Here is a 22,801-nt window from a genome sequence, read left to right as displayed (position 1 = left end):
AGTGTTTATTTAGGGTGGTAGTGGTGGTGTGAGTGTTTATTAAGGGTGGTGGTGGTGTGAGTGTTTATTAAGGGTGGTAGTGGTGTGGTGTTTATTTAGGGTGGTAGTGGTGGTGGTGTGAGTGTTTATTAAGGGTGGTAGTGGTAGTGGTGTGAGTGTTTATTAAGGGTAGTGGTGGTGTGAGTGTTTATTAAGGGTGGTGATAGTGATGGTGGTGTGAGTGTTTATTAAGGGTGGTAGTAGTGGTGTGAGTGTTTATTAAGGGTGGTAGTGGTGGTAGTGTGAGTGTTTATTATGGGTGATAGTGATGGTAGTGGTGTGAGTGTTTATTAAGGGTGGTAGTGATGGTAGTGGTGGTAGTGTGAGTGTTTATTAAGGGTGGTGGTATTGATGGTAGTGGTGTGAGTGTTTATTAAGGGTGGTGGTAGTGATGGTAGTGGTGTGAGTGTTTATTAAGGGTGGTGGTAGTGGTGATAGTAGTGGTGTGAGTGTTTATTAAGGGTGGTAGTGGTGGTGGTGTGAGTGTTTATTAAGGGTGGTGGTAGTGGTGGTAGTAGTAGTGTGAGTGTTTATTAAGGGTGGTGGTAGTAGTGGTGTGAGTGTTTATTAAGGGTGGTGGTAGTAGTGTGAGTGTTTATTAAGGGTGGTAGTGGTGGTGGTGTGAGTGTTTATTAAGGGTGGTGGTAGTGGTGTGAGTGTTTATTAAGGGTGGTAGTGGTAGTGGTGTGAGTGTTTATAAAGGGTGGTAGTGGTGGTAGTGTGAGTGTTTATTGAGGGTGATAGTGATGGTAGTGGTGTGAGTGTTTATTAAGGGTGGTAGTGGTGATAGTGGTGGTAGTGGTGTGAGTGTTTATTAAGGGTGGTAGTGATGGTAGTGGTGGTAGTGGTGTAAGTGTTTATTAAGGGTGGTAGTGATGGTAGTGGTGGTAGTGTGAGTGTTTATTAAGGGTGGTGGTAGTGATGGTAGTGATGGTAGTGGTGTGAGTGTTTATTAAGGGTGGTGGTAGTGATGTAGTGGTGAGTGTTTATTAAGGGTGGTAGTGATGGTAGTGGTGTGAGTGTTTATTAAGGGTGGTAGTGGTGGTGGTGTGAGTGTTTATTAAGGGTGGTAGTGGTGGTGGTGTGAGTGTTTCTTAAGGGTGGTGGTAGTGGTGGTGTGAGTGTTTATTAAGAGTGGTAGTGGTGGTAGTGGTGTGAGTGTTTATTAAGTGGGTAGTAGTGGTGGTGGTGTGAGTGTTTATTAAGGGTGGTGGTAGTGGTGGTGTGAGTGTTTATTAAGGGTGGTAGTGGTAGTAGTGGTGGTGTGAGTGTTTATTAAGGGTGGTAGTGGTGGTAGTGTGAGTGTTTATTAAGGGTGGTGGTAGTGGTGTGAGTGTTTATTAAGGGTGGTGGTAGTGGTGGTAGTAGTGGTGTGAGTGTTTATTAAGGGTGGTAGTGGTGGTGGTGTGAGTGTTTATTAAGGGTGGTAGTGGTGGTGTGAGTGTTTATTAAGGGTAGTAGTGGTGGTAGTGTGAGTGTTTATTAAGGGTGATAGTGATGGTAGTGGTGTGAGTGTTTATTGAGGGTGGTGGTAGTGGTAGTGGTGTGAGTATTTATTAAGGGTGGTGCTAGTGGTAGTGGTGTGAGTGTTTATTAAGGGTGGTGGTAGTGGTGGTGGTGTGAGTGTTTATTAAGGGTGGTTGTAGTGGTGGTGGTGTGAGTGTTTATTAAGGGTGGTAGTGGTGTGAGTGTTTATTAAGGGTGGTGCTAGTGGTAGTGGTGTGAGTGTTTATTAAGGGTGGTGGTAGTGGTGGTGGTGTGAGTGTTTATTAAGGGTGGTAGTGGTAGTGGTGGTGTGAGTGTTTATTAAGGGTGGTAGTGGTGGTGGTGTGAGTGTTTATTAAGGGTGGTGGTAGTGGTGGTGGTGTGAGTGTTTATTAAGGGTGGTGGTGGTGTGAGTGTTTATTAAGGGTGGTGGTGGTAGTGTTTATTAAGGGTGGTAGTGGTGGTGGTGTGAGTGTTTATTAAGGGTGGTGGTGGTGTGAGTGTTTATTAAGGGTGGTGGTGGTAGTGTTTATTAAGGGTGGTAGTGGTGGTGGTGTGAGTGTTTATTAAGGGTGGTGGTGGTGGTAGTGTTTATTAAGGGTAGTAGTAATGGTGTGAGTGTTTATTAAGGGTGGTGGTAGTAGTGGTGTGAGTGTTTATTAAGGGTGGTAGTGGTGTGAGTGTTTATTAAGGGTGGTAGTGGTGTGAGTGTTTATTACGGGTGGTAGTAGTGGTGTGAGTGTTTATTTAGGGTGGTGGTGTGAGTGTTTATTAAGGGTGGTAGTGGTGGTAGTGGTGTGAGTGTTTATTATGGGTGTTAGTGGTGGTAGTGCTGGTGTGAGTGTTTATTAAGGGTGGTAGTGGTGGTAGTGTGAGTGTTTATTAAGGGTGGTAGTGGTGGTAGTGTGAGTGTTTATTAAGAGTGATAGTGGTGGTGGTGTGAGTGTTTATTAAGGGTGGTAGTGGTGGTAGTGTGAGTGTTTATTAAGAGTGATAGTGATGATAGTGATGGTAGTGGTGTGAGTGTTTATTTACCCCGGCAAGTAAACACTGTCCCCGCCTCACCTCCCCCCTCCCGTGCCCCCCCCCCCCCCACTGCTCCCCTCCCCCCCTGCCCCCCCCCCCCCGCCGCGTAGACTCCGAGCTGGCCCTGATGTACAATGATGAGTCGGTGCTGGAGAACCACCACCTGGCCGTGGGCTTCAAGCTGCTGCAGGAGGAGAACTGCGACATCTTCCAGAGCCTGGGCAAGAAGCAGCGGCAGGGCCTGCGCAAGATGGTCATCGACATGGTGCGCCGGCAGCATCATCATCGTCGTCATCGTCGTCATTGTTGTTGTCGTCATTGTTGTCGTCGTCATCATTGTTGTTGTTGTTGTTGTTGTCGTCGTCATTGTTGTTGTTGTCATCATTGTTGTTATTGTCGACGTCGTCATTGTCAACGTCGTCATTGTCGTCGTCGTCATTGTCATCGTCGTCATTGTCGTCGTCATCATTGTCAACGTCGTCATTGTCATCGTCGTCATTGTTAACGTCATTGTCGACGTCGTCATTGTTGTTGTCGTCATTGTTGTTGTCGTCGACGTCGTCATTGTCAACGTCGTCATTGTCAACGTCATCATTGTCAACGTCGTCATTGTCAACGTCGTCATTGTCAACGTCGTCATTATCAACGTCGTCATTGTTGTTGTCGTCGTTGTCAACGTCGTCATTGTCGTCGTCGTCATTGTCAACATCGTCATTGTCAACGTCATCATTGTCAACGTCGTCATTGTTGTTGTCGTCGTTGTCAACGTCGTCATTGTCATCGTCGTCATTGTCAACGTGGTCATTGTCAACGTCGTCATTGTTGTTGTCGTCATTGTCAACGTCGTCATTGTCAACGTCGTCATTGTCAACGTCGTCATTATCAACGTCGTCATTGTTGTTGTCGTCGTTGTCAACGTCGTCATTGTCGTCGTCGTCATTGTCAACGTGGTCATTGTCAACGTCGTCATTGTTGTTGTCGTCATTGTCAACGTCGTCATTGTTGTTGTCGTCAACGTCGTCATTGTCAACGTCGTCATTGTTGTTGTCGTCAACGTCGTCATTGTTGTTGTCGTCAACGTCGTCATTGTCGACGTCGTCATTGTTGTTGTCGTCGACGTCGTCATTGTTGTTGTCGTCGTTGTCAAAGTCGTCATTGTTGTTGTCGTCATTGTCAACGTCGTCATTGTCAACGTCGTCATTGTTGTTGTCGTCATTGTCAACGTCGTCATTGTTGTTGTCGTCAACGTCGTCATTGTCAACGTCATCATTGTTGTTGTCGTCGACGTCGTCATTGTTGTTGTCGTCGACGTCGTCATTGTCAACGTCGTCATTGTTGTTGTCGTCGACGTCGTCATTGTCAACGTCGTCATTGTTGTTGTCGTCGACGTCGTCATTGTTGTTGTCGTCGTTGTCAACGTCGTCATTGTCGTCGTCGTCATTGTCAACATCGTCATTGTCAACGTCATCATTGTCAACGTCGTCATTGTTGTTGTCGTCGTTGTCAACGTCGTCATTGTCATCGTCGTCATTGTCAACGTGGTCATTGTCAACGTCGTCATTGTTGTTGTCGTCATTGTCAACGTCGTCATTGTCAACGTTGTCATTGTCAACGTCGTCATTATCAACGTCGTCATTGTTGTTGTCGTCGTTGTCAACGTCGTCATTGTCGTCATCGTCATTGTCAACGTGGTCATTGTCAACGTCGTCATTGTTGTTGTCGTCATTGTCAACGTCGTCATTGTTGTTGTCGTCAACGTCGTCATTGTCAACGTCGTCATTGTTGTTGTCGTCAACGTCGTCATTGTTGTTGTCGTCAACGTCGTCATTGTCGACGTCGTCATTGTTGTTGTCGTCGACGTCGTCATTGTTGTTGTCGTCGTTGTCAAAGTCGTCATTGTTGTTGTCGTCATTGTCAACGTCGTCATTGTCAACGTCGTCATTGTTGTTGTCGTCATTGTCAACGTCGTCATTGTTGTTGTCGTCGACGTCGTCATTGTTGTTGTCGTCGACGTCGTCATTGTCAACGTCGTCATTGTCAACGTCGTCATTGTTGTTGTCGTCATTGTCAACGTCGTCATTGTTGTTGTCGTCAACGTCGTCATTGTCAACGTCGTCATTGTTGTTGTCGTCAACGTCGTCATTGTTGTTGTCGTCAACGTCGTCATTGTCGACGTCGTCATTGTTGTTGTCGTCGACGTCGTCATTGTTGTTGTCGTCGTTGTCAAAGTCGTCATTGTTGTTGTCGTCATTGTCAACGTCGTCATTGTCAACGTCGTCATTGTTGTTGTCGTCATTGTCAACGTCGTCATTGTTGTTGTCGTCAACGTCGTCATTGTCAACGTCATCATTGTTGTTGTCGTCGACGTCGTCATTGTTGTTGTCGTCGACGTCGTCATTGTCAACGTCGTCATTGTTGTTGTCGTCGACGTCGTCATTGTCAACGTCGTCATTGTTGTTGTCGTCGACGTCGTCATTGTTGTTGTCGTCGTTGTCAACGTCGTCATTGTCGTCGTCGTCATTGTCAACATCGTCATTGTCAACGTCATCATTGTCAACGTCGTCATTGTTGTTGTCGTCGTTGTCAACGTCGTCATTGTCATCGTCGTCATTGTCAACGTGGTCATTGTCAACGTCGTCATTGTTGTTGTCGTCATTGTCAACGTCGTCATTGTCAACGTCGTCATTGTCAACGTCGTCATTATCAACGTCGTCATTGTTGTTGTCGTCGTTGTCAACGTCGTCATTGTCGTCATCGTCATTGTCAACGTGGTCATTGTCAACGTCGTCATTGTTGTTGTCGTCATTGTCAACGTCGTCATTGTTGTTGTCGTCAACGTCGTCATTGTCAACGTCGTCATTGTTGTTGTCGTCAACGTCGTCATTGTTGTTGTCGTCAACGTCGTCATTGTCGACGTCGTCATTGTTGTTGTCGTCGACGTCGTCATTGTTGTTGTCGTCGTTGTCAAAGTCGTCATTGTTGTTGTCGTCATTGTCAACGTCGTCATTGTCAACGTCGTCATTGTTGTTGTCGTCATTGTCAACGTCGTCATTGTTGTTGTCGTCGACGTCGTCATTGTTGTTGTCGTCGACGTCGTCATTGTCAACGTCGTCATTGTCAACGTCGTCATTGACGACGTCGTCATTGTCAACGTCGTCATTGTCAACGTCGTCATTGTCAACGTCGTCATTGTTGTTGTCGTCGTTGTCAACGTCGTCATTGTCGTCGTCGTCATTGTCAACGTGGTCATTGTCAACGTCGTCATTGTCAACGTCGTCATTGTTGTTGTCGTCAACGTCGTCATTGTCAACGTCGTCATTGTTGTTGTCGTCGACGTCGTCATTGTTGTTGTCGTCGACGTCGTCATTGTCAACGTCGTCATTGTTGTTGTCGTCGACGTCGTCATTGTTGTTGTCGTCGACGTCGTCATTGTCAACGTCGTCATTGTCAATGTCGTCATTGACGACGTCGTCATTGTCAACGTCGTCATTGTCAACGTCGTCATTGTCAACGTCGTCATTGTCGTCGTCGTCATTGTTGTTGTCGTCAACGTCGTCATTGTTGTTGTCGTCAACGTCGTCATTGTCAACGTCGTCATTGTTGTCGTCGACGTCGTCATTGTTGTTGTCGTCGTTGTCAAAGTCGTCATTGTTGTTGTCGTCATTGTCAACGTCGTCATTGTCAACGTCGTCATTGTTGTTGTCGTCATTGTCAACGTCGTCATTGTTGTTGTCGTCAACGTCGTCATTGTCAACGTCGTCATTGTTGTTGTCGTCGACGTCGTCATTGTTGTTGTCGTCGACGTCGTCATTGTCAACGTCGTCATTGTCAACGTCGTCATTGACGACGTCGTCATTGTCAACGTCGTCATTGTCAACGTCGTCATTGTCAACGTCGTCATTGTTGTTGTCGTCGTTGTCAACGTCGTCATTGTCGTCGTCGTCATTGTCAACGTGGTCATTGTCAACGTCGTCATTGTCAACGTCGTCATTGTTGTTGTCGTCAACGTCGTCATTGTCAACGTCGTCATTGTTGTTGTCGTCGACGTCGTCATTGTTGTTGTCGTCGACGTCGTCATTGTCAACGTCGTCATTGTTGTTGTCGTCGACGTCGTCATTGTTGTTGTCGTCGACGTCGTCATTGTCAACGTCGTCATTGTCAACGTCGTCATTGACGACGTCGTCATTGTCAACGTCGTCATTGTCAACGTCGTCATTGTCAACGTCGTCATTGTCAACGTCGTCATTGTCGTCGTCGTCATTGTTGTTGTCGTCGACGTCGTCATTGTCAACGTCGTCATTGTCAACGTCATCATTGTCAACATCATTGTCAACGTCGTCGTTGTCAACGTCGTCATTGCCAACCCTCATTGTCGTCATTGCCAACGTCATCATTGTCAACATCATCATCGTTGTCGTCGTCATCACCGTCATTGTCGACGTCGTCGTCGTTGTTGTCGTCATCGTCAACATCATCATTGTCAACGTTACCGTTGCGAACGTCATAGTCGTCGTCGTCATCACCGTCATTGTCAACGTCATCGTTGTCAACGTCATCATTGTCAACGTCATAATCGTTGTCGTCATCATTGTCAACGTCATCATTGTTGTCGTCGTCATCACCGTCATTGTCAACGTCATCGTTGTCAACATCATCATTGTCAACGTCATAATCGTTGTCGTCGTCGTCATCGTCATTGTCAACGTCATCATTGTTGTCGTCGTCATCACCGTCATTGTCAACGTCATCGTTATCAACGTCAAAATTGCCAACGTCGTAATCGTCGTCGTCATCGTCGTCATCACCGTCATTGCCAACGTCATCGTTGTCGTCGTCATCACCGTCATTGTCAACGTCATCATTGCCAACGTCATCGTTGTCGTCGTCATCACCGTCATTGTCAACGTCATCGTTGTCAACGTCATCATTGTCAATGTCATAATCGTCGTCGTCATCATCACCGTCATTGTCAACGTCATCATTATCAACGTCATCATCGTTGTCGTCATCATCACCGTCATTGTCAACGTCATCATTGTCAACGTCATCATTGTCAACGTCATCATCGTCGTCGTCGTCATCACCGTCATTGTCAACGTCATCGTTATCAACGTCATCATCATCGTCGTCGTCATCACCGTCATTGTCAACGTCATCGTTATCAACGTCATCATCGTCGTGGTCATCACCGTCATTGTCAACGTCATCGTTATCAACGTCATCATCGTCGTCGTCATCAACGTCATTGTCAACGTCATCGTTATCAACGTCATAATCGTCGTCGTCGTCATCACCGTCATTGTCAACGTCATCGTTGTCGTCGTCATCACCGTCATTGTCAACATCATCGTTATCATTGTCATCATCGTTGTCGTCATCACCGTCATTGTCAACGTCATCATCGTTGTCGTCGTCATCATCGTCACTGTCAACGTCATCATTGTCAATGTCATCGTTATCAACGTCATTGTCGTCGTCGTCATCGTCATCACCGTCATTGTCAACGTCATCGTCGTCGTCGTTATCAACATCGTCATTGTCAAGGTCATCGTTATCAACATCATCGTTATCAACATCATCATCATCGTCGTCATCACCGTCATTGTCAACGTCATCGTTATCAACGTCATCATCATCGTCGTCGTTGTCATCACTGTCATTGTCAACGTCATCCTTGTCAACGTCATCCTTGTCAACGTCATCATCATCAACGTCATCATCATCATCGTCGCCATCACCGTCATTGTCAACGTTATCATTATCAACGTCATCATCATCATCGTCGTCGTCATCACCGTCATTGTCAACGTCATCGTTATCAACGTCATCATCGTCGTCGTCATCACCGTCATTGTCAACGTCATCATCGTCAACGTCATCATCATCGTTGTTGTCATCGTCATCATCATTGTCAACGTCATTATAAAAATCATCATCGTCATCGTCATCTTTATCAACGTCATCATCAGCAGCGTCATTATTGTCATTGTCAACGTCATCATTAACGTCATCATCATCATCGTCATCATCGTCATCATCATCATCGTCATCATCGTCATTGTCATCATCATCATCATCGTCGTCAACGTCATCATTGTCAACGTCATCATTGTCAACATCATCATCATCATCGGCGTTACCGTCATCGTCGCCGTCAATGTCAAGTGCAGGATGTTGATGATGATGGTGGTGGTGGTGATGGTGGTGGTGATGGTGGTGGTGATGATGGTGGTGGTGGTGGTGATGGTGGTGATGATGGTGGTGGTGGTGATGATGGTGGTGGTGGTGATGATGGTGGTGGTGGTGATGATGGTGGTGGTGGTGATGGTGGTGATGGTGATGATGATGGTGGTGGTGATGATGATCGTGATGGTGGTGATGATGATGGTGATGGTGGTGGTGATGATGATGGTGATGATGGTGGTGATGGTGGTGATGATGGTGATGATGGTGATGGTGGTGATGGTGATGATGGTGATGGTGGTGATGGTGATGATGATGATGGTGGTGGTGATGGCGGTGATGATGGTGATGGTGGTGGTGATGTTGTCGATGGTGATGGTGACGATGCAGGTGCTCGCCACGGACATGTCCAAGCACATGAACCTCCTGGCCGACCTCAAGACGATGGTGGAGACCAAGAAGGTGACGTCGTCCGGGGTGCTGCTTCTTGACAACTACACGGACCGAATACAGGTGGCACCATCACGCCCGGCACCGTCGCCACGCTCACCAAAGACAAAGATCCCCCCGCGTGTAGCCTCAGCAAACTGTCGGGGCAAGTGCTGTTAGGCGGCAGCACCTATGACGGCCGGGCGCGGTCGGTTGGCCACCAACCAACCGTGCCCGGCCGCCTTTGTCTCCCCCGTGGCGATGTTTACTGCGCACCGCTACACCAGGTACTCGTTTGAGGCCGAGTCGAGCTAGGGGAGGCCCAGGACCGGTTCAGATAGCCGTCACCACCGGTGGCGTTGTGAGCCGGGGTTCGAGCCCGGGGCCGGCTGGGTTGGTCGCTCAGCGTGCATCACACGAACCCCAACCCCTTCACCTGACCCCCGACATCAACCCCCTGTCACCTGACCCCTGACACCCGACCCCTTCACCTGACCCCCGACCCCAACCCCCTGTCACCTGACCCCTGACACCTGACACCCGACCCCTTCACCTGACCCCTTCACCCGACCCCTTTACCCGACCCCCGTCACCCAACCCCTGACTCCGACCCCTTCACCCGACCCCTTTACCCGACCCCTGACACCCGACCCCTGGCAACCGACCCCTTCACCTGACCCTGACCCCGACCCCTTCACCTGACACGTGACCCCTTGACCCGACCCCGTGACTCCGACCCCTCACGCCCGTCACCCGACCTCCCTCCCTCCCTCCCGTGCGCGAGCAGGTGCTGCAGAACATGGTGCACTGTGCGGATCTGAGCAACCCCACGAAGCCGCTGGCGCTGTACCAGCAGTGGACGGGGCGCATCGTGGACGAGTTCTACGGGCAGGGTGACCGTGAGCGCGAGCGCGGCATCGACATCAGCCCCATGTGCGACCGCCACAGCGCCTCCGTCGAGAAGTCGCAGGCACGGAGGACGCACGCGTACACACGTACACATGTACACACGCACGTACACACGCACGTACACATGCACGTACACACGCACGTACACACGCACGTACACACGCACGTACGCACGTACACACGCACGTACACACGCACGTACACATGTACACACGCACGTACACACGTACACACGTACACACACACGTACACGCGCACGTACACACGCACGCACACACGCACGTACACACGCACGTACACGCGTACACACATACACACGCACGTACACATGCACGTACACACGTACACGCGCACGTACACACGCACGTACACACGTACACACGCACGTACACACGCACGTGCACACGCACGTAGAAGCGCACGTACACGCGCGTACGAAAAAAAAGATCTCCCGTGTAGCCTTAACAGACTGTTGGGGCAAGTGCTGTTAGCGTAGCGCCTATGAAGGCCGGAACGGCACACGAGGGGGTGGGTGGCCAGCACCACGCCCGACCGCCTTTGTCTCCCTAGTGGCGATGTTTACTACACACCGCACCAGGTACTCATTTGAGGCTGAGTCGACCTAGGAGAGGCCCGCGACCGGTTCAGATAATCGTCACCGGTGTGGGCTGTGAGCGGGAATCGAACCCGTGTCGCCGGGTTCATAGCGCAGCGTAGCGCTACACCGCTACTACACTATCGCGCGAGCGTACAAAGACAAAGGCAGAGCCTGTAACAGGCCGCCGTTGGGGCAAGCGCCGTCAGCGGCCAGCGCCGGTGACGGCCGGCTCACGGTGGCACACGACTCGGGGGGGGGGGGGGGGGGTCGGCGGCCAGCACCGCAACGGTGACCGGGGCCGCCGAAGGCGAATCCGTAGCGCGGCTCGCTCAGCGCCCCCCCCCCCCCCCCACCCACCCTCTCACCCCCCCAGGTGGGCTTCATCGACTACATCGCCCACCCGCTGTGGGAGACGTGGGCCGACCTGGTGCAGCCCGACGCACAGGAGATGCTCGAACTGCTGGAGGAGAACCGCGACTTCTACCAGAACGCCATCCCCAACAGCCCCTCCCCGCCGCCCGACGGCGGCGGCGGCGGCGGCGGCGCCAACGCCGCCTCGTCGTCGTCGTCCGCCTCGTCGGCGTCGGCGTCGTCGTCGGCGGCGGCATCGGCCGCCAACGCCGCCGACGCCGCCGGCAACGCGGCGGCGGCGGCGGCGGCCAACTCGGAGGTGGACGGCGCCGGCGGCCAGCAGCCGCAGGCCGACCGCTTCCAGTTCGAGCTCACGGCGGCCGAGCGGCCCCGGTGTCGTCACCACCGCCACCACCACCACCACGGTGACGGCGGTGACGGTGGTTGCGACGGCGATGACGGCGGCGGCTGCGGCGGCGGCGGCGGCGGTTGCGGCGGATTCTGCTACTGCGCTTCAGACTTCCAGGGACTTGAAAACATCGCGGACGACGGCGGCGGCGGCGACGACGGCGGCGACGGCGGCGGCGACGCCGAAGACTGTGGAGGCGAGCCCGGCTGCGTTGAAGTCACCGATTACGGTGGAGGTGACGACGGCAGTGGTGGCGGTCACGACGACGGCGGCGGTGACGACGGCGGCGACGGCGGTGAGGACGATGACATCACCGATGTCGCCACCACCACCACCACCGCCACCGACGACAACAACAACGACGGCGGTGACCTCGGAGGAGGCCGCGACGAGGATCTCCGAAGTGAAGAGAACGCCAACGATGACGACGACGACGACGACGACGTGAGGACGTTGAGGGCGCAAGATTCCGAGTCGCAGGATCTGACGGTCGACGACGAGCCCCTGTGAAGATTGAACCCCTCGCACGTCGTGCGTGCGTTCACCGCACCACGACGCGCAGGACGGCGGAGGCGGAGACAGTGACGCTCCCAAACCCGATGGATACACTGAGATACATTGATACCTACACACACGTACACGTGTACACACGTACACACGTACACGCGTACATACGTACACACGTACACATGTACACGTGTACACACACGTACACGCGTACACGTGTACACACATATACACACACGTACACGCGTACACGTGTACACGCGCGTGTGTGTATGCGTGCGTGTGCGGTCGCGTGTACACGGTTTTGAGATCCGTCTCGGCGATGGATTAAACGTAGCTCCGGTTGCTATTTATTAATAATTATTAATTATTATTATATTTTTGCCCCCCCCCTCCCTCCCTCCCACACTCTCCACTCCCCCCACTCACCCTCCCCCACTACCCCACAACAACAATATGACCCCGGTGCGTTTTTTTGTTCCTAGCGGGCAGCTCGTTAAATTAAATTATTTTGCTCGCTGCGCGTTTGTATGAACGGCGGGCTCCGCGTTGCGCTCTCTCTCCGCGTTTGCGATTCGCCGTCGTGGTCGTCGTCGTCGTCGTCATTGTCGTCAGCAGGGAGCGGTGGCTGTAAAAGTCGGGGAGAGTGGTGGGGGAGTGTGGTGGGGAGAGAGTGGGGAGAGTGGGAGTGAGGGGAGAGTGGGGGGGAGAGTGTGGGGAGAGTGTCGGGATAGTGTGGGCGGCTGACTTCTGGCCACGGTAACTAAATGGAGAGAGGGGGACGGTGACAGTAGGAAAACTAAAAATAATGAGAACTTTTACAGACGGAGGTATGCCGAAGACATTCACAGCCACCACCACCACCACCGCCACCACCGCCACCACCGCCACCACAACCGCTGCCACCGCCGCCACCGCCGCCACCGCTGCCACCGCCGCCACCGCACGCCAACCGTTTCGAGTGAGAGACGGGCCAGGAGACGGGGTGATGTCTCCTCTCTCCTCCCCTCCGCGAGAAGACATTTCGGCAGACCCGGCCCTGGGGTGGTGAAAAAATAAAAAAAATCAACCGGAGGGCGAATTTCCTTCATTGGGGCCCAAGAGCCGATCCCGACGTAGACTCAAGACTCAAGTTTAGCCGCTCGCCACCTCGACGGGTTTGCCCGCGGTGGCTAGGAGATGTTAATTACCTCGCCCGGTTTACAGGAGGTCGTGGTCGGTTCGATCCCGACCCTGGAGTTTGCGCGTTTGTCTCCCCGTGGCCGCGTGGATTTTTTCCCCCGGGTCTGTTTTTCCCCCTCCACTGTTTAGAATCGACGTCGCGCGTTTCATGCATTTGGCCGCGGTAAGTTTCCACGTGGAAGCATACTTCGTTGAGCGAGCATTTACGCGTGGCCTGGTCGCTTCTGAAAAAGAGCTACATAGCTTACGGGGAAGGGCCCTTAGCCTGGTAAAATAAAAAAAATATTTTAGTTTTTAGTTTTCGATGTGTGCCGCGGTGGCGAGATGTTCATTACCTCGCCCGGTATGCAGGAGGTCGTGGTGTGAACCTGGCGATGGCTGCTGTGTATTTGGAGTTTGCGTGTCTCTCTCTCCGTGGTCGTCGCGTGGATTTTTCTCCGGGGTCCTCGGGGTTTTCCTCCCCACATGAATGTCCACACGGCCACGATGATGAGCCCAACTTCGTTGAGCGATCATTTGTGCTGGCGACGTCACTTCTGAAAGAAAAAAAAATCTATAGATGTTCCAGCTCAGTGGGGCCTTACACGGCAAAAATAACAAGAGCTGAAATAGCTAACGTGCGTGTCGGAATCGAGTGTACCTCCCCAGTTTTTATCCATCAAACCGTTCAGGCTGCAGAGTGGACCTTTGTCTTTGTCTTGTTTCACCAGTGTGGACACGTGACACGTGCACGCATTCCAGCACAGGTCTTGCAGGTCCCCAATGCTTGAACCTGATTGGTCCGTTGGTTGTTTTTTTTTCGTATCCCACACTCTAGCACGGTATTGAATTTAGATTGGTCAGCTAGGAAACGCTTGCTTGAACCCGATTGGTTGAACCGAACACATGCTGAGTATTGAGGCCGCGTTAATAGGCTAGCCACGCTTCAACCTGATTGGTCCGTTGGTTGTTTTTTTTGTATCACACACTCTAGTACAGTATTGAATTTTGATTGGTCAGCTCGGAACTACCTGCTTAAGCCCGATTGGTTGAGCCTAACACATGCTGAGTATTGAGGCCACGTTAATTGGCTAGCCATGCTTCAACCTGATTGGTCGGGTAGTTATTTTTCCCCACACCCTAGTACAGTATTGAATTTTGATTGGTCAGCTAGGAACTGCCTGCTTTAACCCGATTGGTTGAACCTAACACATGCTGAGTATTGCGGCCACGTTGATTGGCTAGCCATGCTTCAAACTTATTGGTCGGTCAGTTGTTATTTTTTCCCCACACTCCAGTATTGAATTTTTCTTGGTCAGCTAGGAACTGCTCGCTTGAACCCAATTGGTTGAACCTTACTCTTTGGTTCTTTCGGTGAAGTCACGTAGGTATAAAATAAATTAAATCATGACGTTTCGGGCACAACACAAGCGTCTGTCATCAGGTGGGACAACCACAGCAAGAAACAATTGCTGAAGTGGGGCCCACTTCATTTATTTATACCTACCACGTGACTTTACCGAAAGAACCAAAGAGTATGGATCCCTGCAGTCACGAAAACTTCAAATCAATATTGGTTGAACTTTACACATGCTGAGTATTGAGGCCATGTTAATTGGCTAGCCATGCTTCAACCTGATTGGTTTGTTTCCTCAAGTATTGAATCCTGATTGGCTGGCGTTATTGGACCAAATAAACTCCTGTTTTTTTCCAGTTTAGAAGGGCAGAGTGTATTTTTTTATCTCATTGGATATCAAATCTCAGTGCCTGATTGGCTGGTTTATAACTGCTAAAATCCGATTGGTTGACATGCCAGTGTTAATGTTTAATTGGTTGGTTGCCAAATCCCCAAAGCCCAAATGGCCGGTTTAGAAACTGTTAAAATCCGTTTGGATTGAGGGCTAATGAGGTGATCTCAGTGGCCGTTAAATCTCGGTGAGCATTAATCGGCGAGCTTAGAAGTATCATGTACGATCTGGTTGACTTCGTGCTGTGCAAAAGCTAAACGGGAAGTCAAATCATGGAGTCTGATTGGCCGGGTTGCAAAGAAGTCCTAACATCTGATTGGTTGACTTTTGCAACGTGTTAAAACAAAACTCATTTGGACATCACACCTTGGTGCCTGAAATGATCTCTTTTATAAAATGTAACAACAAAAAAAGTCGGATTAATTACTAATGTTTTTTTTTTTTTGGGGGGGGGGTTAGATCGTGTAAGTAGTTCTAACTACCACGTGACTTTACTGAAAGAACCAAAGAGTATGGATTCCTGCAGTCACGAAAGCTTCAAATCGAGATTGTGTGTCGTTAAACCTGCCACCACCACCACCCGACAAACGTAAATTCAGTAAGGTGGCGTCTGTGTCACGTCAACAAAAACCGTGGTGCCAATTCATGACCAGTTCAGCACTAACCGCTTGTGCGTTGGAGAGTAAGTCCACTACAACATTTACGATTTTAGTAACTGTTTGACGTTTCGCTGGTCATTGCATCCAGCATTATCGGCGATTATTGCCAGAATCCTCCAACACGCAACCGGTTAGTGCTGAACTGGTAACGGATTGGCACCAAGTTTTATTTGCTTGACAACACCTCACCAATTGGCTGTGTCGGGTGGTGGCGGGTTTAACGACACATTTACACTTTGCGCCATCTAACCCCTAAACAAAAAAAACCACACCCTTTATTACGAATAATATTGGTCGCGAAAGCCCACGTGTCAAAGTCGGATTGGCTGGCTTAACAAGGTCCATTCCAATTGGGTAAGTAATCAGCCGAGTCTGATTGGCTGACTGGTAGGAACAGCCCTGTTCTCTCCCCACAATGCGTTGGTCCTGACGTTTCGGGGAAACAAATCACGTTATAATAAATAACACATTTCACCTAGGGGGTAAAGCGCGGTCGGCCATAACACGTGAGATGCGTAACGCAGAGGCCGAACAGAGACTGGGGTGCGCGTGTAGGGGTAGCGTCTTGAAGCATCCAGCAGCGTCCCAATGCCTCGTGCGACGATGACGATGGCGATGGCGATGGCGACGCTGCGCCGAGGCGGCCGTTACAAACCGCTTGTTCCTACTCGCGCGACATAGTTCCATGCGCTCGATCACGTTACTATACTACGGTGGCCAGGAGATGTTAACTACTTCGCCTGGTATATGCAGGAGGTCGTGGGTTGGATCCCGACCCTGACGACATCTGCTGTATATTTGGAGTTTGGTGTCTCTCTCCCCGTGGTCGCGTGGATTTGTTTCCACGTGATGATGATGATGAGCCGCCACTTGGTTGTGCCTATCACTTGTGACAGCCAGGGTCACACACGTGGCGCAGTGGAGGCCTTACCCGGTACAGGGGCTCCTCTATTTATGAACGAGTTAAGTTCCAGGAGGTGTCTGTGCATAAGTCGATGTGTTCGTAAGTCCCAGCTTTACTCCTGTAGATTCCAAACGCCGTTGTACGGCGTGTACACTAAACACGGGGAACGTCTTTAAAAGTTGTATTATCTCCTGGAGGTGTCACTGGTTCTTCGTGTTCTGCAGATGTAGATGCCACTGGTTCTTCGTGTTCTACAGATGTAGATGCCACTGGTTCTTCGTGTTCTACAGATGTAGATGCCACTGGTTCTTCGTGTTCTGCAGATGTAGATGCCACTGGTTCTTCGTGTTCTACAGATGTAGATGCCACTGGTTCTTCGTGTTCTACAGATGTAGATGCCACTGGTTCTTCGTGTTCTGCAGATGTAGATGCCACTGGTTCTTCGTGTTCTGCAGATGTAGATGCCACTGGTTCTTCGTGTTCTGCAGATGTAGATGCCACTGGTTCTTCACGTACTGCAGATGTAGATGCCACTGGTTCTTCACGTTCTGTAGATGTAGATGCCACTGGTTCTTCACGTTCTACAGATGTAGATGCCACTGGTTCTTCATGTTCTACAGATGTAGATGCCACTGGTTCTTCGTATTCTACAGATGTAGATGCCACTGGTTCTTCGTGTTCTGCAGATGTAGATTTCACTTATTCTTCACGTTCTGCAGATGTAGATGCCACTGGTTCTTCACGTTCTGCAGATGTAGATGCCACTGGTTCTTCACGTTCTGTAGATGTAGATGTCACTGATTCTTCGTGTTCTACAGATGTAGATGCCACTGGTTCTTCGTGTTCTACAGATGTAGATGCCACTGGTTCTTCGTGTTCTGCAGATGTAGATGCCACTGGTTCTTCACGTTCTGTAGATGTAGATGCCACTGATTCTTCACGTTCTACAGATGTAGATGCCACTGGTTCTTCGTGTTCTGCAGATGCCACTGGTTCTTCGTGTTCTGCAGATGTAGATGCCACTGGTTCTTCGTGTTCTACAGATGTAGATGCCACTGGTTCTTCGTGTTCTGCAGATGTAGATTTCACTTATTCTTCACGTTCTGCAGATGTAGATGCCACTGGTTCTTCACGTTCTGCAGATGTAGATGCCACTGATTCTTCATGTTCTGTAGATGTAGATGCCACTGTTCTTCACGTTCTACAGATGTAGATGCCACTGGTTCTTCACGTTCTGCAGATGAAGATGCCACTGGTTCTTCGTGTTCTACAGATGTAGATGCCACTGGTTCTTCGTGTTCTGCAGATGTAGATTTCACTTATTCTTCACGTTCTGCAGATGTAGATGCCACTGGTTCTTCACGTTCTGCAGATGTAGATGCCACTGGTTCTTCACGTTCTGTAGATGTAGATGCCACTGATTCTTCACGTTCTGCAGATGTAGATGCCACTGGTTCTTCGTGTTCTGCAGATGTAGATTTCACTTATTCTTCACGTTCTGCAGATGTAGATGCCACTGGTTCTTCACGTTCTACAGATGTAGATGCCACTGGTTCTTCACGTTCTGTAGATGTCGATGCCACTGATTCTTCATGTTCTGTAGATGTAGATGCCACTGGTTCTTCACGTTCTACAGATGTAGATGCCACTGGTTCTTCACGTTCTGTAGATGTAGATGCCACTGATTCTTCACGTTCTGCAGATGTAGATGCCACTGGTTGTTCACGTTCTGTAGATGTAGATGCCACTGATTATTCACGTTCTGCAGATGTAGATGCCACTGGTTCTTCACGTTCTGCAGATGTAGATGCCACTGGTTCTTCACGTTCTACAGATGTAGATGCCACTGGTTCTTCACGTTCTGTAGATGTAGATGCCACTGGTTCGTCACGTTCTGTAGATGTAGATGCCACTGATTCTTCACGTTCTGCAGATGTAGATGCCACTGGTATCTTCACGTTCTGTAGATGTAGATGCCACTGGTTCTTCACGTTCTGTAGATGTAGATGCCACTGGTTCTTCACGTTCTGTAGATGTAGATGCCACCACCGCCATCTATTGCACGGCGGTTGAACTTACGACTCTCGGTCCGAACATGCAACTGGACATTACGGACCAGGTTTGTTCGTATCTCTGAAAGTTCGTAAGTCGAATGTTCATAAGCAGAGGAGTCTTTGTAAAATAAAACAAATAAATGTTTTATATCTAATTCGCATCCGCGTTATATATATTAAAAAAAGTGTTCCCACAACCGCATTAATCGGCATGAAAAAATAACAAGAGGTTTTACCCTTCGTGGCAATAAAATGTTGTCGCTCTTCACCCCGAGCTATGAATGCTCTGATCGTGCATTGTCCTTGTGCTGTTCGCCTTTTGCCGTCGTCCTCTGGTCTAACATTCGTGGTGAGACGAGGCCCTAAATAAGTCTGCTGTATCTCTGGTGTCGACCAATGCGTCTCAAGGGCAACGCACATCACACTATGATTGCATTGTTATTAAAGACAATGCCTACATGAGTATTAATATATGATTATGATACTGGTCTAGTGACACTGCTGGTGATAAGAGGCCATTGAGAAGGCTTCTGCTGTGCCTCTGGTGTAGGCCAATCAGTTTCAAAGACAATGCCACCTGTATGATTATATCACCGTGTAACGCAAATTTTTGTTGCTGGGTACTAAGTGTTAGATGTTTTTTTAATTGCTTATGCCTAAGAAGTATAGAAAGCGGCTAGTATTCCCCACATCAAAGTCCTGCTTTTGTGACCGGGACTTTGATGTGAACGAAAGACACAAATGCGCACCACGTTTTCTCAATGAAAAATAGCTACATTTCAAAATGATCAGTGTCCTGGTCACAAAAGTAAAGTTTGCGGGGGAACAAACAGCCACTTTCGGTACTTTCGAGGAAATAAGCAATTAGGAAATAAAACTTTCTAACCATGAACGAAAAAAACAAACTAATTTTGTTACACAGTGAATTACCAGAGCCATGTCCTGTTTGCATAGTTCACCGCAAGTAGCGCGTGCGGTGAATGCACCAACTTGATTCCTTTAGCGAAAGGTGAATCTATTCGCTGTTCAAACATCTTAACACAACTCCTGCGTCATTGCCAGAGAGGCGTAAACAACGCATATTCTTATTCTTGGTTCTTTCGGTTAAAGTCACCACCACCACGTAGAAAGGAGGCTATCCACATATACAAACACAGAGACAATTTCAACCGAGAAGATGGATTCTATCTTAGCAATCATTGGAAAGATTTGATAAATCATTTCAGTTCTTGATTGATTGTTCACGCTTACAGTGGCTTTCAGACAGCATACATAAAAACAAATTTCGTCTCCCCCCTCCTCTTTTCAAAAAATAGATGGACTAGTCCTGGCAAACAGCCAATCGTTGCGCGTGACGCAAACGTTATTGTTATATAAATAAATAAATATGCCGTTTTCAAAATAAATTTATGCAAACCGACACACCTGATGATGACCGTTTGAGTTATGGTCGAAACGTCGTGAGAATTTTTTATTGTTTTATATATATTTTGTTATTTTGTTGTTTCTCTTCAACGTGACTTTACCGAAAAAACTAAGAATATAATAATAAAATTACTCTTTGGTTCCATTCGGTAAAGTCACGTAGGTAAAAAAAAATCACGACGTTTCGGCCACAACACAAGCGGCCTTCATCAGATGAAGGGACCAGACTGTCTCGAAGACTGCGCTGGAGTGAAACAGAGCCAAGCTCAGACTGCGACCTTTAAGCTGTGTGAGAGGGATTAAGGTGCCTCGACAAAGGAATTAGCATAAACAATTAGCATTTGATTGGCGGACTTATCATGATGAAAGGTGTAGCACACGGCAGTGCACCTTTAAGCTGTGTGAGAGGGATTAAGGTGCCTTGACAAAGGAATTAGCGTAAAAATTAGCATTTGATTGGCGGACTTAGCATGATGAAAGGTGTAGCACGCGGCAGTGCACCTTTAAGCTGTGTGAGAGGGATTAAGGTGCCTTGGTATTGGATAAAACATTTTTGCAAACCCACGGGTTTTTATCAGAGATTCGTTCACGAGGCAATTCAGATCTACAAACACAGACACAATTTCAACCGAGAAGATGGTTTCAAATTAAGCAACCATTGGAAAGATGTTCTAAATCGAGCTAAACATTAAACTAATTTTCATTGGTACAGTATATTTTTTCAAGCAGTGGTACCCCAAACTTTCGCAGCACAGGCTGGTGCACTGCCGGTGCCGATCACTGTGCTACACCTTTCATCATGATAAGTCCGCCAATCAAATGCTAATTTTTACGCTAATTCCTTTGTCAAGGCACCTTAATCCCTCTCACACAGCTTAAAGGTCGTAGTCTGAGCTTGGCTCTGTTTCACTCCAGTGCAGTCTTCGAGACAGGCTGGTCCCTTCACCTGATGAAGGCCGCTTGGGTTGTGGCCGAAACGTCGTGATTTTTGTTGTTTTATTTTTTTACCTACGTGACTTTACCGAATTGAACCAAAGAGTATGGATCCTTGCAGTCACGAAAGCTTCAAATCTAAAACAATACAATTCTCAGTCGAAACGTCCGTGAGAATTTGAATGTTTTATATTTTGATTATTTTATTGTTACCCTTCTACGTGGTGATGGTGGTGACTTTAACCGAAAGAGCCAAGAATGTGAATCCCTGCAGTCACGAAAGCTTTACATCAAAATTCAACGCCTGTTCTCGTTGTGTTTTTTCACGCGCATCCACGGCGTTTGTGAATATTCTATGCCACGAGGACGCTGACGCGGCGGCGTTGCGATGGAGGAACAGTCCGGAGACGAAACGAGTGTCAGAAAGAAACAGAAAGCAACACCGCGTCGACCGATTTAGTGTTGCTCTAACAATTATCTGATTGGTTAATGTTCTGTGCCTGGCGGGGGGGGGGGAAGGGGGAGGGAGTTTGCCAAGGGGCCGTAGATAAATGACGTCACGCACCTAGGGGGCGTGGGGGGCGGGGTCAGACATTTGTGACGATGTGTGACGAGGGAGGTGGGAGGGGTTGAGAAATGTGACGTCACATCAAAATGCGCAACTTTGAATAAATATAGACAACACGTTCCTACTTAAATTTTAATTTAAAGCTTTCGTGACTGCAGTGATTCATATTCTTGGTTCTTTCGGTAAAGTCACGTTGAAGGGAAACAACAAAATCATGAAATATATATAAAACAATAAAATTCTCACGACGTTTCGACTGTAACACAAACAGTCATCATCAGGTGTGAAAACGACCGTTGGCTTTTTCACACCTGATGATGAAAACAATACAATACAATACAATTCTCACGACGTTTCGACTGTAACACAAACAGTCATCATCAGGTGTGAAAACGACCGTTGGCTTTTTCACACCTGATGATGACTGTTTGTGTTACAGTCGAAACGTCGTGAGAATTGTATTGTTTTATATATTTTATTATTTTATTGTTTCCATTCAACGTGACTTTACCGAAATAACCAAGAATACGTTCCTACTTAATTAGACGTTTTGATAAATGTTTTCTCCTACAACATCAGAGTGCAGCGCCGCATTAAATACGCACTACAATGACAATAGTTTAAAGCGATTTGAAGCATGTTTTATTTTCAAAATGGAAATATGGTTTTTGGGGGGGGGGGAGGGGCAAAGCTTTGTGACGTAATATTTGAGGGGGGCGGGTCTGACGTTTTGTGACGCCGTGTGACGAGGTGGAGGGGTCAAAAATCGTCCAAAATCGCGTGACGTCATTTATGGACGGCCCCCAATGTGTGAGAAACTCCAACCAGCGGATTCCATCTCTCTCTCTCTCTTTAACTGGACTGGTTGGCTATTTGTAAAACTTAAAAACAAAACCTCGTGCCGAAATGTTCTTGGTTCTCCACAAATATAAAAACAAAAAAAGGCCTGGGTACATTTTTGGGGGGAGGTTAACAATCTGTTAAGTTTATGAACACGTGGTTTTTGCAACAACTAAAAACAAAATCTGCCGTGGTAGGATTTCACGTCGGTGAATAAAATCTCGCCCGTCTGATTGGCTTAGAGAAGTGCTGTAACCCGATTGGTTTGACCTTTGGGACGTGCGTTAGAGCGTCTCATTGGCTGCACTAATCCTAGTTTCCAGATTGGCTGGCATATTCGCAGGCGTTGGCATCTCATTGGTTGATATCTAAATCGGCTCGCATCCAATCACGATCTCTCACAATCCTGATTGGCTGGCTGAGCGCGTCTCACAAAAATCTCATTGGGTAAAATGCGGTTCGTGTTAAAATTTCCACCGTTGGCTGCCAAATGTCAGATGCTAGTTGGTTGGTTTGATACACACGTCATATATATTTAAAAAAACTGTAATATATAATTTTTTATTGTATTGA

The 22,801-nt window shown here is 48.6% G+C and overlaps 1 protein-coding gene across 3 annotated transcripts in view; it reads left to right on the top strand.

Moving 5' to 3' along the window:
- The window catches only part of LOC116941629 (3',5'-cyclic-AMP phosphodiesterase 4C-like), a 197,578-nt gene extending 178,961 nt beyond the window's left edge, over positions 1-18,617 (top strand). For all 3 annotated transcript variants that reach the window (XM_076063703.1, XM_076063642.1, XM_076063586.1), the window contains 4 exons: positions 2,661-2,815; positions 9,124-9,246; positions 9,950-10,132; positions 11,043-18,617. In XM_076063703.1, coding sequence (XP_075919818.1) covers positions 2,661-2,815; positions 9,124-9,246; positions 9,950-10,132; positions 11,043-11,939 — 1,358 coding nt within the window. In that variant the 3' untranslated portion in view covers positions 11,940-18,617. The remainder of the gene's footprint in view (positions 1-2,660; positions 2,816-9,123; positions 9,247-9,949; positions 10,133-11,042) is intronic.
- Positions 18,618-22,801: the final 4,184 nt, after the last annotated feature.

The sequence above is a fragment of the Petromyzon marinus genome, chromosome 1 (assembly GCF_048934315.1).
Source record: "Petromyzon marinus isolate PM22_M1 ecotype Great Lakes invasive population chromosome 1, UKy_Petmar_22M1.pri1.0, whole genome shotgun sequence".
NCBI classification, from domain to species: Eukaryota; Metazoa; Chordata; class Hyperoartia; order Petromyzontiformes; family Petromyzontidae; genus Petromyzon; species Petromyzon marinus.
This window is presented reverse-complemented; position numbering and strand designations above follow the sequence as displayed.